The sequence below is a fragment of the Scomber japonicus genome, chromosome 11 (genome assembly GCF_027409825.1).
Source record: "Scomber japonicus isolate fScoJap1 chromosome 11, fScoJap1.pri, whole genome shotgun sequence".
In the NCBI taxonomy this organism is placed as follows: Eukaryota; Metazoa; Chordata; class Actinopteri; order Scombriformes; family Scombridae; genus Scomber; species Scomber japonicus.
The window spans coordinates 29,901,476-29,919,322 of record NC_070588.1 but is presented as its reverse complement, the minus strand read 5'-3'; the positions used below and the strand labels follow the sequence as shown (position 1 = coordinate 29,919,322).

Here is a 17,847-nt window from a genome sequence, read left to right as displayed (position 1 = left end):
TACCCAGCTCTATCCAAGACTAAAAATTAGTCTCCATCAGTCTTCATCCTCCTACTACAACAACTTTTAAAGTTTCTGGCATTTTCAAATTTTTTTGTACACACTAAAAATGTGCATAAAGCAGGCGGATGGACGGTCAGAAAAACAGAGAATTTGGCTTTAAACCGTCTGCTTTACTCACTACGCCACACTGCAGTTTCTCTTGCTCTATTTGCTCACTCATAAGTGATGAGCTTCTTTAGTACGCTCGACCTGGATAGGACTGCCCCTACTTGTACAGAAGAGGACCTTTTAAAAGAATATAGCTAAATAAACATTAAGACTGTGGATCAAATACAGAGAAGCTCTAGAAGATTCCTGGAAGAAAGTGTTTCTCTGTTTTGAAGGAAAATAAAAGCGAACGCTCCACTGAGTCTGTTACTATTGTCTCTCTGCATGACATTCCTCTTATTATATCTAGCGTGACTTCTGTGATTACCCACACACTGCTGCTCATCACCAACACAGTGCAGTGTTTGTGTGTGTGTGTGTGTGTGTGTGTGTGTGTGTCTCTCTCTCTCTGTCACACACACACACACACACACACACACACACACACACACACACACACACACACACACACACACACACAATGCATTCCCCTGTCCAGTGTGTGTCTGGTTTTATTCCTGCAGTTTAAACCTGAGAAGCAAACACACTCACATGAAACCAAAAGAGTTCTTAAGAAATACAAATGAACTGATGCATATTCTCTGTTTTTCTAGAACTGAATTATTGATTGACTATTTTATATGACAATAATTATTTATTATGAGTATTTTTAAGGCAATTGTGTATTTTAGGACACTTTAGGACACAATTTTGCTGCTATATGGAATGCAGTTTTATTGTATTGCTTTATCAGTGCAATGACAATAAAGCATCTATTATATTCTATTCTATTCCATTCTATTCTATTCTATAGTCTCTGTTATCTCTTTATCAGCCTTTAACACAAAGATATTGAAGTTCGCATCACAGGTGCTGCCAAAAAAATGAAAATTACTCTTAGATTCATTTTTGACAAAAGTGACAGATAAGCTGCTTTTTCATCTTGTGGTGCTTCCATTATTTCTGCTCTGCCCAGTATGTTAAACATTATATTATAAATTCTAGTATTTAAAGAAGTCTCCAGTGTGGATTTTTCCTCAGGACTTGCATTTCATTCTCAGCTCCACTAGTGCTGCAGCTTGAAGATTAGCTAAGTTATTAGTATGCTGTTTGTTTTGTTCAACACTTGTTCCTACAATCTTAATTTGATTTGTAAGGGAAGTTCAACTGCAGGTGATTACGCTGTACTGTGCACTTTCTGTTTGTTTCTTACTGTTTCCTTCAGAGACCCTCACACTTTAGCTCCCCTGTCTGCTTTCATATTCCTGACTGGTACGCCGTGTGTGTGTGTGTGTGTGTGTGTGTGTGTGTGTGTGTGTGTGTGTGTGTGTGTGTGTGTGTGTATATGTATGTGTGTGTTATTTTGGATGAAGAAGGATCTGAACGTGACCTACTTACACACACACACACACACACACACATACACACACACACACACACACACACACACACACACACACACACACACACACAGTCTTGTTATGCTAATGTGTGTGTTTCTCTGCATAATAATAATGCAGCATGATGTCTAATGCTGCTGTCAGCAAAAATGCGCTCCGTCTATGTCGCTCTATCGCGCTCCCTCCCTCTCTTTGGATAAGTAATGTTTAAGATGCAGATGAAGGTAGTAAGACAGATTCTCCTCCCAGTAGGATCACTGGAGTATTAATATCTCACGTTCTTCCAGGCTTCGTCTCCAGCTGCAGTCATTTCAGCTGCTGGATGCTCTGCAGTGGGAAGCCAGTGGGGGAATATGTCACTGTGGGCCATCTTTTAGTGGGTAAAAAGTAGCATAATAATGGAGCTGATGGACAATTTCTTTATTCCAAGTTCTATATTTTTTAGAAATAATACATACTAACTTTATAAATTCATATTTACTTACTAATACCTTCATTTATATAGCACAAAACAATGTTACAAGTGCTCTCCATAAAAATACAGGCAGTCAAGACAGGAAGGTGGAACAAGTAGAACACTCTTGTCTGAGGATCTCAGGCGATGAGGCTTATCGGTACCAGTAAGTCCATAATATAGCTAGGAGTGTAAACCTGTGAGGCTTTGAACATTGTCATTAAAATAAATTGTAAAACTCACAGGTAACGAATGGAGAGAAGCTTTTTCTAGAATTAGTCAAGACCCAAGCAGCAGCTGGCAAATGCAAGATTGAAGTCAAAGATGACGCCCAGATTTCTAGTAGTTTTCTTCACATTAGAGAACAGACAGTGGAGAGTTGAGTGCATGGGAGTGGTAGAGCAGGGAGGAGAGCCAATAAGATGTCATTAAGCTTGAGGAAGTTCTGTGACATCCACCATTTAATTTCTGGGCAGGACAAGATACAAGTTATGTTGACTGATGGGACATAGAACTGGTTATCGTCTGCGTAACAGTGAACTTGGATATTATATTTCTATACTATAATACTTCAGTAACAAAAAGTACACATCTATAACATCCATACTGTCAATGAGACTCAATGATACACGACACTGTTAAGTGTGGTGCTGGAGCCAGGACATGATGAGCATAGCTTAGCATAAAGACTGGAAGCAGGGGAAAACAAAGTTAGCATAGAATTTATCTTCTAGGAACCTTGAACATGTTTAAGCAATTTCATGGCAACTGACCCATGAATGTCAACTTCATGATGGTGCTAGAGGAAAAATCAGTAGGGTTAATCCCCTGTTGACCAGAATCATGTGTACAATATTTCAAGGCAATTCGACATCGCTGTCCCTTTAGCCCTGCCTCCATTTCTGAAACAATATACCATCCAACTATAGTAGTGACAGGCCTAAGCTGTCCTATCAACATGTCAATCCTATCAACATGTCTTACCCCAACATGTTTTATATTTTTTGGAATATGTCCTATAATGAACAGTTAACACAATTCTTCCTGATACTGATCTTGGCTAACAAAGTTGAGTTGATATACTAATGAATAAAGATGATTTACTGTGTTATCAGTAGCTATTAGACACATTAATTTATTATTATATTATCATTATATGAGTGGTATAAAATGATCTTCAAGTAACAATAATATTGTTTTTCGCGATTATTTCTAGTAGTTATTGTGACAGGCCTAGCTTGAACTTTCTGAACACCACAAACTTGGCCAATGACGGTGTAAAGTGGACATTGATCGATGCGTTTGGAAAATGACTAAAATGACTGAATAAATAATTGCTAAGCTGACATGTGAAAGGTGTTGGGGGATGAGAGCATGTTTCAGATGCAGTTTGACCACCTGATGAGTGCTTTGTTTGAGGCATACTGATGATGCCTGTGCTGCAGGTCAGTTACACTGAGGTTACTTCCTGCCACCAGTGAACAACTCAAACATCTGATGTCTCACTTTGCTATTTATTTTTAATGTGTATTATATTATCTGTGGACCACACACACACACACACACACACACACACACACACACACACACACACACACACACAGTCCTCTGTGTAACAGGAGACTGTGTGAACCAACCAACAACTGCTCTCTGATCTCATCACACACACGCTCATACACACACACACCCACGCGCGTGCACACACACACCCACGCACGTGCACACACATACATACATATAAAGCATTGACTGCAGTTGAGTAATGTAGTCTTTAATCCTTCAATATAATCTGTAAGCAGTGTGTGGTCGACTTTTCTCTCTCTCTCTCTGTCTTCTTCTCTTTCTCTGTATGTTTCTCTGTCTCTTTCTCTCTCTCGTCCCAAGAGATAGAGTTTCTCCTCTCGGGAGGAAATGGCAGCAGGGGATTAAGAAGTAACACACATACATACACACACACATACACAAAAATACACACCTGGCACTGAGGGTTCAACGGTTCAAATAGCAATGACACATGCCTCTCTTGCTTCAGTCACCTGATACAAACTCTCTCTCTCTCTTCCTCTCTCTCTCTCTCGCTCTCACTCACTCACGCGCACGCACATGCACGTACAAAGTGAGCAGTGAGTTTGTTTGGCTGTTTCTCTTTGGTTCATAAACGGCGAGAGCAGAGCAACACGGACGGACAGAGAGCGGCAGAGTACAGTAGATGATGATTACAGTAGAATAGACAGAACGTGAAGAAACATTTGAAAAGACAAAACAAAAACAAAAAAAAAAAGAAAAATTTGGATGAAGACGTTCGAATCAGGTAGGGACCTGTAATTAAAATGAATAAATCATCGTCCTCAACCTCAACCTCAACCTCCGTCACTTCCTGTCTGTGTGTGGCAAAATGTGCTGCTGTGGGTTTTTCTTTAACTCCATCGGTTCTAATCACTTTACAGTCTGATTAACAGCACTACATGTTCTTATTTCCTCTGCCGAGTCGGATGATGTCATAATGAAGCAGTCCGGTTGATAATATACTGATGTTAATACTGTAGTCAATACTCCTTTCTGATTGGTTGGTAGCTGGTTAGTTGAAAACTGAAACACGTCACACAATTCTTCTCCAATACAGCATGAGCTATTCAACTAACTCTGATCTTTAGTTTTGGTTATTATGGGTTATTTGATTGAGACATATAATCATTTACTATATAACTAGTATATTCATCCTTAAGATATTAAATCATTAAAAGACTTAAGCTCTTTTTATTTTTTCATATACTTTGTGAGAGCTTGAGAAAAAATGGTGACCTAGAAAAGCAAGATGGGGAGCCAGGTCACTATGACCTCACACTGAGCACACTAGGAAACCTCATCAGCACTGAATATAATGGAGAACGGAGCTAAATGATACAGACATGTACTGATGCTACTGCATGAAAAATGCTGACTGCTTAGAAGTGTAAAACACCAACTAAATGGAACTGCAAAATAACCAAATACATTTCAAATGACTAACTGGGGAAGAGAAGTAATGGTGGGAACTTTAAGGGATTTTTGAATAGATCCTTGAAACTGAGCTCTACAAAAGGAGTAGTTGATTTGGGTTTATAGAACAGACCTTCAGATTTGAAGTCAGCCTCAGTTTACATGTACATGTGCTTATCATACAGTAAAGCTATATTATTGCATTGAACTCACTGGTTTTAGTGGCGTTGAAGTAAATAAGTTCTTCACTTCACTGGCCCATCTAAAGATTCATTGCAACACTATCAAATATTGATGGATGGATGAAATGTGAGTATTAAAAAACAAATTGCTTTGATTGTATTTTCTAGAGAATATTCTGAAAAGATAGTTGTAATATGTCATTTACATTTCTCTTTGGGAAATGTTTGTACTGTATGAGTGGAAATATGGTATGAAATAATTTTTTTTAATTGATGATAATTGTCTAAATGATCAATGGACAGTATATCAGTGAACTGGAAATCAGAAATAGCCTCAAACACAGACAGCAGTAAAGGTTTGGTGAATAACATGCTGCACTGGAGAGGAGGTTTCATTTTAATGGACTTTAAACTGCATTTCCCTGCATGTGAGATCTCAAAGTTAGAAATAGTTAAAATCACACTTAGACTGATGTGAAAGCTGTCAGTGGAACTTCTCAGTCTGCTTCCAATTAGACAGCTGTGGTTTGTTTGTGGTATGAAAGCAAAGCAGAAGATGAGATTTTTGCATGAATATAAACATTGAACCCTAAAACTACCATAGAATTGACCTGCTGATCATATGAATACTTGATCTCTATCATTAAATAACATGTTACTACACTGTAAAAAGTATTATTGTAAATGACAGTGGTATACTGTAATTATTTTTCAGTAATTTACATGAAAATCACAGTAATGTATTAATGCGTTTCTACAGCAAACCAGACAGAATATTACTGTGAAAATACAATATTTATATGTAAAATTACAATATGATACTGTCTGAAATTACTGTAAATTCACAACAATTCACAGTATTATCACAGCAACGTATTGTGTTTTCACATTAACCACAAAATTACTGTAAAACTACAATATTTTAAGGCTAAATTACTGTATGGTGCTGTACCTTTATCACAGTAATTACTTCTAATTACCATTACAGATTAAAGCCTAGTGAATAATTACCTGACATGTATTGCAAAAGTGTGATTAAGTATGATTGACTGTAAGAACCTGCTGATTGTTGACAGTATATGGAATATGTGTGTATCAGTATGTGAAGGGGCGGTGCTCTCTGACACATTAGAAAGTGAGAAGTGATCTGTGCATTTTAGCTTGTACTTAAAATGTCAAGGGCACACCACACACAGCAACTATATCCTCCTGTGATATAACAGTACAAGACCGATTTCTACTTCGTCTTCATTATTTAATTTGAGGGCAATTAATAATCTCTTATTTCTATGTGAAGATAAATAAATACATTAAGTTCAGGAAGGTGAAGCATGTCTCTGTATGAGGCTTGATTTAGCCAATGATGATGCATGATGACATCAGCAGAACTGTCCAATGAATGAGTTGCCCATCAGTCCACATGACTTAATGAGAACCTGATTTTTGAACTGGTGACATGTTTCAGAAATCTGCTCTAGAAAATAATGCCTTATGTCTCTTTGTGTGATGTCAAACACTGTTACTTAGAGCAGCTTTTCATATTCTCTCCATGATTCTGGATTTATGTTACTGGAGGTTTGTAGAAGTTTGTTTAATAGAAATGTATAGATTGTGTTTCAGAGGCCACATCAGTGATCTTTTTTACAGCAGACAGTAATCACAGACTTGTCACAGTAGGAAAAGCACAGGTGTTACTAATACCGTTAACGATGGCTCAGTTATATTCAAGTGTTGCACTAATGACAGCGTGACAGGAAGCCTGTTTTACAACTGTTTTCACTTGTATTTTCAGTTTGTGCATAAAAAATGGAAATACATTGTCAATGGCTTAATGTGTGCTGTGGTAGAGGCCTATAGTAAAGCTCACTAAAACTGTCCTCATCTAGCCTTCCTGTTGTCCTCAGGTCCATTTTGACCCAGGAGTTAATAAAAAAATTAAATTAGGCCCATTGAACACATTTTCTAAAAAAAATATGTGTAAAACTTGTAGTAATAAGTTGGAATTGCCTTGAAAGTTCTAACACAGGATTTGGTCATAATTGATATTGTATACTTTATTATCAGTCAAACCAGACCAGGTCAATTTTGACCCAGGAGGACAAAAGCTGCACAGTTGACTAGAAGACACCAAGTCAAATTTGATTTATTGTGGTATATTATGATATGATATGATACCTTGTGTTTCCTCTGCTGAGTATATTATGGCTTACATATACACTGTAACTTTGATTGATTTTTTTTCTATTAACGTGTCATGCACCAGAAGTGCCCAGCCCAAATGGGCTTCCAAGACACTGATATACACTGTAACAATACAACACCCACACTGACTAACTTACTTCATGCCTGCTGCAAGACGTACAGTGTGTCAGTCATACAGAAACACGCTGAATAGACTGAGAAACTTAGATATCTGATTCAGCTCACACACACACACACACACACACACACACACACACACACAGAGTTGAAAGATGAGGTGTTATTGGCCAGCCGGTTGCTATGTGTTAGCTTTATTTTAATTACAACTACGTGGTACTGTGTGTGTGTGTGTGTGTGTGTGTGTGTGTGTGTGTTTATCTCCAGCACCACACTGTCTTTTACTTCTCAAGATGAACATTTCATTTCATTAAAACATTGCCTTTTATTCTTTTAATGTATCTTCTGTCTTCGTCACTCCAACTTTTACAAAGGTTTTTCACATGCTGGAGACACCAGAGATGTTTTCTTCCTGTCTGTTTGGGCACAACCATGCGACTTAATCAGCCTCACTTGTTTTTACATGTTAAAGTGTTGTGAGTGATTAAATATCAGCCATTCTTAGCCTCCTTAGCCTTCTTAGTAACTACACCCACTGGCCACATTATGAGCGGTGGTTTTTAACAGATAACACAGAACCCCACAAGTCAGATCAGTTACATGAGGTCAGCAGTACCGCAGAACACTGTGTGAGATTTCATCATATGAGCTTCCAAACAGAACTGACTATATGCGTGTGTGTTTGTGAGAAAGAGAGAGAGAGAGAGAGAGAGAGAGAGAGAGAGAGAGAGAGAGGTGTGAATACCAGTGATAACTCTGTGTGCAGCCAAAATCATAAATCTGACTGCTGAACGATAAGAATTAGAAAGGGTTTAGAATAGATTTATAGGCCATTTAATCTCACTGCGTGCTGATGTCAGCAAACTCTGCATCAGAAGCTAAGATCACTTTCAGCGCTCTGAACTGCTAAATGGTCATTTTGCTGCTTCATTACAATTGAATCGCAGTAATATGTGGATTTGCTGGCGGCTGCGAAGTAAATCCTCAAGGATTTGCGTCAAGTTCATGTTTGGCCAACTTTGACAGGCCAATTTGCTCAACTGACCAATAGAAAGCCATTTTGACTGGGAGCAGAAAGCTGGAGTGAGAAAACTATCATAGCTTATTAGCTGTGTGTCACTTTTGTCATCCTCTGCTTCTCTAAAGTCTCTCACTCGGTCTCCTTCTCCATCTCCTCTGCTCCGCCTGCAGCACTTCCTTTCTAAAATTGGAGATACAGGCTGAATTATTAGCAGTGTGACAGTTAAGGATGCAGCCTGTTTGCCTGATGTTAGAGAAGAGCAGTTTTAAATGAAACTAATTAGTGTTCTAGCATTCACACTGCAGTTAAAAGACTGGAGTCCCTGGTAGACCTTTACTAACATTCACTTCCTAAGAATGAACTGTTAAGTTCCACATTCCCTAAATGTTATTGATTCAAACATAAGTTAAAATCTTTTATTAAATACAACAGTACACATGCAGATCTTTGACACTAATTAAGATCAGGAAATACTTTAGGAGTTAACTTACAAAAAGTTAAGGTATGAATGCATACCTCCCACGTATTAAGGAACATAATGTGTGGCTGATGTCATGATGTTGAATATAATATGATTATTGAAAACATTATCATACAGAAGTTGCATTCAGTTCAGTGACAAATAAGGGTTGGCAAGATGAGCAATTCAAAAATATGTAAAAAAAAAATAAAAAAAAAATAGATAATAATAGCAGCATCAGTTTTGTTAAAATGTACATTTAGTATTTTGTTGGTTTTATATCATTTGAAAAGACATTTGCACCATTTCTTACCAAAATAAGACTGCATGCTCCTCAAACTGTCAAATGGTGTAACCACAAAAGAATGATAAATAAATATTTTATCACCTACAGTGTATTTAAGTGGACTTATACTAATAATGACTTCATTTAAAAATGTAAATGTTTCCAGATCTCCATGAGTCCCCAGATTAAATGTAATATTTAGAACAATAGTATTCCATTAGCTTTATTTAATATAAAAGTTATAATGTAAGATCATGCCAAACTAGTTGATATGGTGTTTTATTGAGAATTTACTGTTTTTAAGCAAGTTGAATTATTTGGTTACACCACTTAGACATTTTTACCATAACCCTCTAATATATTCTCTCAAAATGGATTAAAAGCAGAAATGTTATGCTGAGTGCGCAAGTTATTCATATTTATTTTCACATTTTAAACCCTAAATTTGACAAAACCATATGGACAAAGAAAAAACAAACCCGTCATTTACCAATTTGTTTCTGACTCGATTTGGTGATCTTTATTCAGAGAAACACTGACTTCACCTCTCAGTTGTTTGCAAGCTGACTCAGTATATGTTTTGTGCAATACGGTAATTTTCTTGCTTAGTTCAGTGCTTTAAACAGCTCACATAGTGGTGACTATTTTTTTTCTTTTAAATACAGTTTTAGAAGCCAGAAAACTGACTTTGAATGAGTTGTATAAACATATTGTTCTGTTAGCGGCTGAGCTAACTAGTAAGCAATGGCTCATATAGCTTCTTTCCCTTTTCAGTAACTGTTAATTGAATGAGCTGATATACAATCCTGAGAATAAAAATTCCATGGGAAGTCAATGCCTCAGTATAGAAAGGGTGGAACGAGCAACTGCCTAGTTCAAGTATTAGCTGTTAGCTTGGCAGTCCTGTCAGTAGTCAATATTTCAACAAGCTCCTCAAAGCACCCTGGCTGAAATTTCTGGTGTGGCCATGCCATAAGATCAGATTTAATATGGGTGGAACCAGTAAATCAGACTGATCCTAAACCACTTCATTCCAGTATCAGACCAGTTTAAACCAGTCAGATTCAGTTCTAAAAGCTCAGTTTACTATAAACTGGTGCAAACAGGTCCATTCCAGTGTCCAATGTCAGTAAAGTAAGACTTTTGTTTGAGTTTGTTTACAGCAAACACTGCCTTTCACAAATCTTCACTAATGACTGACAGCCTGAAATAAAACTGACTGGCTCGCTCTAAGTTGTTGGATGGTTTTCATACTGGTTTACAGATTGTTTCAGTGAGAATGCAGCCCGCAGATGTGTATCAGTATTTATAGCAGCTTCTTAGAACAGCAACTTACTGAAAGAGAGAAGGCTAGCTGTGTGTGTGTGTGTGTGTGTGTGTGTGTGTGTGTGTGTGTGTGTGTGTGTGTGTGTGTGTGTGTGTGTGTGTGTGTGTGTGTGTGTGATGAATAGTGTGTGATGAATAGTGTGGTGACAGAGTCGTCTTAATTCTGTCCTTCTGTCCCCTGAGATCTGGTTACAACACATACACACACACACACACACACACACACACACACAGAAAGATCTCTCCAATTCATGCTGATACTGATATAACCAAGCCTGTCGTATGTTCACATTCCTTGCTAAATGAAGGGCAGATAAAAATACTAGCATACAGTGTAAAATCACAGGATGTTTGAGTGTGGTGGTGTTAATGGACACTAAAACACTGACTGGAAAAAAAGGTCAGACAGTACCAAGACAGCACTGTCTGACCTTTTGAGACTGGAGACATAGTTTTGGAAGGCTTAACCGGTCATTGAGACGGCTTGAATAATCCTTCAGGATGTTCTAGTGGTGCTCGAGGTGGTTTAAGTCCCTCAACAGATTCTAGTTGTTGTCAAGGATGTTTAAAAGGCCCTTTAGGATTGTAAGGGTTCCCTTGTTCCACAATTAAACATGCAAGGGCTATTCCCATCTGGAATGTAAAATATGTCTTTGAGTAAGTTTCCAGGGAAGCTCCTGTGGTCCCTGTAGATGTTTTAGGTGTCGGTTCCAGTGTCCTTAATGAAGTTTGATTGGTTCTTGTGTTTCGTGAGACGTTCCTCAGGAAGGTTCAGGAGATTACTTTAGAAGGTATTTCAAATGATTCATCAGTGATCTTTGAAGATGTTGTAAGTCACAGTGCTTGTTTGTGCTTTGATGGATAGTCAAACAGAATCTAAAACTCCCTTCTTCACCTTTATGATTTTGGAATTGGAGGATGCATCCAACAAATCCAACAAGCATGTCCATATCATGCAGTGATTCTCTAAGTGTGAAGAGGTGCGAAAGCATACAGGATTTGAACTGCTCTTTCTCAAGCTCTCTTTCTGGCAATTTTCATACGTGCAAAAGTGCAACACTATAAATACCTTCGAGGAAAAATTGTCCGAATGCGTTTGCCACTATCTGCCACTATCTGTGGCTGTTAAGAATAACTACAAACACTTCCTGCCTCAGGAATGGTTGGACAGAATATCGTACAAACGAGTTTATTTCAAACGTAATGAGTAGTGGTGAGACAGCTCTGGAGATAAGAGTGATGATGAATTTAAGGAGCTTTTAATTTTGGTTCTACTGGATGTATAGATGTTCTTGAAGTGGTTTCAGTGGTCCTTGATGAGGTTCATTTGGTTCTTTTGTTGTATGAGGGTGTTTTGCATGGTGGTTCAGGCTATATTTGAGATGGTCTCAGTAGCCTCTCTAAAGTTGGTTGTGGTTTCTCTCCCACAATTCAGTTCTTAACACGAGACAGATACTCACAAATTGATACATGTTGATACAAACTGTCAACTGGACTTTGGAAACTACCACTAACCACTAAATGTGATTTAATTGTTACTTCCATTGTTACTTCTGCGTCACTGTGAGTGTAAAATACCTTTTAGTTGTAAGCAGGAGTTCAGATTATGTTTACAGACATTAATCTTCACGGTGACTGAACCGTGGAAGGGGAAGCTTTTATTTTGGCATGTCCTCTTGACACATTACACTGTCCTTAAAAATAGACACTAATCTGTATTTACTATTATGAATAATCTCCCAGCTAATAACAGCCAATCCAGACAGTGATCTGAGTTGTTGTGTGTCAGGCTACATGTGTTTTATTACAACACTATGTTGTGTCATGATGTTCTGAACTTAATAATGAGCTGAGGTGATAAATACAGAAACTGACTCACAGCTTTGCTATCTGAAGATAAACTGAGAGAGCAGCAGCATGGCACACAGCTAATCCACAGCTTGCCACATGTCAGCTCTGAAACCCAACCTTTCAATCCATTTTATTGAGATCACATTTGAAACTGTCTTAATAATCATCAGCAGTACATTTAGAATGGGTTAAAGTGCATGCACGCCAGTTGGAATGAAGTATAAGACCTTCTGGATGTGTTACAATTAGATTATAGCACATGTTCAACATGTTACAAGGAGTTATGGTTCATTTATAATGGGTTGGAATCAATTATATGGCATTCACAATGGGTTTCAAGGGGTTTTAGTGTATTTGCAATGAGTAATTGTGCATTTAGCATGTGTTAGAAAGGGTTATAGTGCTTATAGAATGGGTGTGAATGATTTATAAGGCATTCAGAATCACTTAGACTGGCTTATATTGCATTTAAAATGGGTTTACATAAGTTTAGCTGGGCAGATAGACAAAACCAACAAGATAAAACTTTTCGTCCTCATCCTCTCTCGTTCCTCCTCCTCCTCCTCCTCCTCCTCCTCCTCCTCATCACCCTCCCCCTCTGTCAGGGCTGATTCAGTCGATCTCAGTGTTTCCACCCACACACTGTTATTACGAAAGAATTCACTGCAGGGCTTTTACATGCTGCGACTATAAATGTACACAAACGGACAAGATACAGTCCTTCACCAGATCTCTTCCTTGTGTTTTTTGTATGCTGTGTATGTACTGTAGGATATGTGTAACACCTCTTCAAATATCACTGGGTACAAACGTAGCCAGAAGCGTGTTTAAATTTGGATTAAGACCTCAGAGGCCTCACCACTCTTCTTCAGGCCATTACACACATGAATTACACAAAAATATATGTTGATACCCTTGGTGACTTTTAAATGTACATTGTATGTAATGGTTCAGATTGTAGTAAGGATATTTTATTTTGTAATAAATATATCGTGTGATGTGTAAGAACCTTGATTTGGTGAATGCACTTACCCACTGTCTGCCTCTTTAAATGGAAAGTTAAGATGTACACAGCAGCTCTTACTAGCCCTGCAGCAACTTGACACATGCACTCATTAAGTCAGCCACTTATTCACCTTCTCTCTCTTTTTCTCTCTGTATCATTATCTCTCTCTGCCTCTGGCTGCTGCAGCTCCATATGTTCTTCAAGTTGTTACTATAAAGCCGATCAGTTGCTGAAGTCTCCAGGTTACAACAACGTAAATGACCAGAGTGACTCCGTTTGTTCCTCTGAGACTATGCCAAGAAATGTCTGCGTCACCTAGCAATGTCTTTGTTGAGGTTCAAGCTAATGGAGCATCTCTACTGACCCATTTGACTGACTTACTGCTCCAATGGTTTTAGATAACTGATTACAATTAGGTTTTAGGTTAATTCCATGTTCATGTCATAGCGTATAGACCATAATTACGAGCAACACCGTTGGCGCAGCCATCAGGAGCAATACAAGGTTAAAAATCTTGCCCAAGGAATCGAACCATAGATCTTCCAATTGATGGACGAGCGCTCTATCTCCTGAGACACGGCCACCCCTATTTGGATAAACTGACCACATACTGGGAATCCATATGGTTACTTTCTTTCCTGACAAAATATTACATCTTAATAAAGAGAAGAAAGGGGCTAAATTCAACCCTTTCAACCTTCAAAATAAAGCAATAAACAACTTTTGACCCATCATCACTGGTTGCAGATGATTTATCTCAGGTCAACCAGAGAGAGATTTTGTTTTTCCTTGTCTCATTTGAATAATTTATAGAGGCCTGAAGAAAATATAATATCCAGTATATTCACAATAAAGAGAACACAGATTGGGCATCACTGATTCAGACTGATCAGAGTTTTTTTCATATATATATATATATATATATATATATATATATATATATACATATATATATATACACATATATATATATATATATATATATATATTTACAGAAAGCTCAAGCATCTTTCTTCTACAAAGACAGAAATGAAAAATTGAGGAAGGCTGGCTTGGATAAGAGGAGATGCTTAAGCTCTCTGTAAGCTGCTGTTAACATACTGAACCTGTCCACAGTGTAACTGGAGCTCTGGCCTCTGCTGCTGTTAGCTTGTTAGCTGCTCTTATCTCCTGAAGCTAAAACTATCTAGACCTATGCAGTGGGTGGAGTTAGGCCCAGACCAAGGGGTAAAGTTACACTTTTAACAGTTTTTTCTGACATCAAGTTTCCAAAAGCACACACACATAAAGACAACACAGGTGTCGTCTTTACGTTCAGACATTTTGAAAGAACGTTGTATATATTTTGTTTAATATTGACTTGACCACCAATTATCTCCAGGAACTAATTAGCACTTACATCAATCATAGTGTCCTCAGCTCAGTTATTAGAAATCAATTATTCAAACCTGATGTCTCTCTACTTCCAGGAAGTGTGTGTGGTACAGTGGGCAGTGCGTTGCCGGGGCTGATAGGCACCAGCGGTCCCTCAGTGATGATGAAACCGTTCTTGTCATTTCCTGTTGAGACAACGTCGCCGGTTGGACTTTTCCCAAACTTCAACACGGTATGTGTGTGTGAGTGTGTAAGTGACTGTACCAGGGACTTCATATTGTAGCTGCAGGCAGTGTAGACTAACTGTGATAAAAAAGACCATCGCTGTTCAATCAATCCCAAGCCAGTTGGTGACCTCTGACCTATCTTTGGCAGATGGACCCAGTGCAAAAGGCTGTCATCAACCACACCTTTGGCGTTACCATGGTGCCCAAGAAGAAACAGGTCATCTCCTGTAATGTCTGCCAGTTGAGGTTCAACTCTGATGTAAGTGTGTAGTTGTTACTGTTGGTTCTTCATTTCCTCACATACAGTTTGGTTAATATTCTTCTATGTGATTCATCTGCACTGTGGCCTGCTGCCATCAAAATGTCTGAAGCACATTTGGAGGCAGAAGTCCAACATTTGTGTAGCTCCTCTTGTTCTCTGTCTTGGTGGATATATGTTTCATAGATTAAAGATAGTTTCAGGACTAGCTTGGGGCAAAGACTAGTCCTGAAACTATCTTTAAAGCAAAGACTTAAAGCGATGGTTCGGCGAAATTTCGACCTATGCACCATGAGGTCTATCTAATCAGCGCCTCAGTCCTTTTTTTTTTCATTTGGTCGCAAAATAATGTTAGAGCCATCAGCCGAATGGCTTAGTACAGGCGCTAACAGGACCACCAGTGTATCTCATAAATTACCCCACTAATAATGCCTGGATTGTTATCAAACTTCTACAGTAGTACAAATAGGGTCTTGGTGCATATGACGCTAGGTCGAAATTACGCCGAACCATTGCTTTAAAAGACTACCAGCTGAGCTCATCTACCTTCCACCAAGGATTACATTACTAGTTCTACATCTTAATAAGGAGAGGACAGAGAATACAATGCTTTCAAAAAATATTTAAGTAAAATTGAATTGATTGAACTGAATTGTCTTTATTGTCATTGCATTGAGGTATCAGAACACAGAGACTGGCGGACACAAATGCAGGCAGGCAGAATCAGTTCAAGTAATTTATTCAGTCCAAGAGTCGGAAACCAGGAAGTCCAATATCACAGGGCAGAAGTACACGATCTCAAGGCAGAAACTCGGAATCCAAAAGGCAAAACGGGTCGATAACACTGGGAATCTAAACTAGGAATAACGCTGGAGCTCTTACAGAAAACTGACAAGACGATCTGGCACTGACACACAGGGGAGCACTGGTTATATACACACACAGGAGGGAAGGGATAACGAGACACAGGTGAAACACATAAGGGCGGGGACAGGTAATCACACGGGTAGCAGGAAGTGAGCACAGAGATTAGGGTGTCAAAATAAAACAGGAGACAGACACATGACAGACCCTGACAGTACCCCCCCCCCCCCCCCCAACGGCCGACACCTGGCGGCCCAGGACCCTGAGGATTGCGTCGGTGGAAATCCGCAATGAGGCGAGAGTCCAAGATGTCCAAGATGATGACCCACGAGCGTTCCTCCGGCCCTTAGCCCTCCCAGTCCACCAGGTACTGCAGGCCCCGGCCCCGCCGCCGAACGTCCAGCAGCCTCCTGACGGTGTAGACAGTCCCACCATCGACGAGACGGGGGGGAGGGAGGGGCCTGGCAGCGGGAACGAGTGGGCTCTCCTTGACTGGTTTGATCCGGCTGACGTGGAAGGTGGTGTGAATGCGGGTGCACCTAGGAAGCTTCAACTTGACAGCAGAGTCATTAATGATTTTAGAAATCGGATATGGGCCAACATACCTGGGTGCTAACTTGCGGGATGGATGGTGGATGGGCAGATCTTTGGCGGAGAGCCATACTCTTTGCCCAGGGCAGTATGCTGGGGCGGGGCGGCGACGGCGGTCAGCCATTTTCTTGCAGGCGGCGGAGGTCTGGAGAAGAGTCCGGCGGGCACGAGACCACATGCCTCGACATCGGCGGACCATAACCGCAGCAGCTGGGACTTTAACCTCTTTTTCTAGGGCTGCGAAGAGGGGAGGCTGATAGCCAAACACCACCTGGAAGGGGGTATTCCACCCACAGCAGCATCCTGGACCACAATGAGGGGTTGTCTCAGGAGAGACAGCGAAGACCGGTCTCCAAATCCTGGTTCAGCCTCTCCGTCTGGCCATTGGTCTGGGGGTGGTATCCAGAAGAGAGGCTCTAGTGGCCCCCCATCAGCTGGTAGAAAGCCTCCCAGAACTGGGCCACGAACTGCGGCCCCCGGTCAGACAGAATGTTCCTGGGGAATCCAAAGGTTCTGAAAATGTTCTGAAGCAAGAGTTCAGCGGTCTGTTTGGCAGATGGCAGTTTGGGTGAGGGGATGAATTTAACCATTTTAGAGAATCTGTCAACGACCGTGTTGCCTTCGGATGGAGGGAGGCCAGTGACGAAGTCCACTGAGAGGTCCGACCAGGGGCGCTGTGGCACGGGCAGAGGGTGAAGGAGGCCAGCCGGTGGGGCATTGGAACTTTTCTGTCGGGGACAGGACAGGCAGCAACATATTCTGACACGTCATCCTTGGCATTAACCCACCAGAACTGCTCCAACACTCTGAAGAGGGTTCGGCGGGTGCCAGGATGACAGGAGAACTTACTTTCATGAGCCCACTTAATAACCTCTCCCCGGAGGGACGGGGGAACAAACAACCTGTTCGTGGGAGTCTCAGGGGGTGCTGGAATAGCTCTGAGAGCCTCTATCACCTTGCCTTCCACACTCCAGGTGAAGGCTCCCACGATACAGGTTTCAGGGAGGATGGGTTCTGGATCGGAGGAGTCTGTTTCGGGTGCATGGATGCGTGACAAGGCGTTGGGCTTTGCGTTCTTGCTTCCTGGACGATATGACA

At 40.1% G+C, this 17,847-nt stretch overlaps 1 protein-coding gene across 1 annotated transcript in view; it reads left to right on the top strand.

Moving 5' to 3' along the window:
- Positions 1-17,847, top strand: part of znf385b (zinc finger protein 385B) — a 47,656-nt gene that overhangs the window by 14,442 nt on the left and 15,367 nt on the right. The window contains exons 4-5 of the mRNA XM_053328550.1: positions 14,904-15,040; positions 15,184-15,294. Of these exons, the coding sequence (XP_053184525.1) occupies positions 14,904-15,040; positions 15,184-15,294 (248 nt within the window). The remainder of the gene's footprint in view (positions 1-14,903; positions 15,041-15,183; positions 15,295-17,847) is intronic.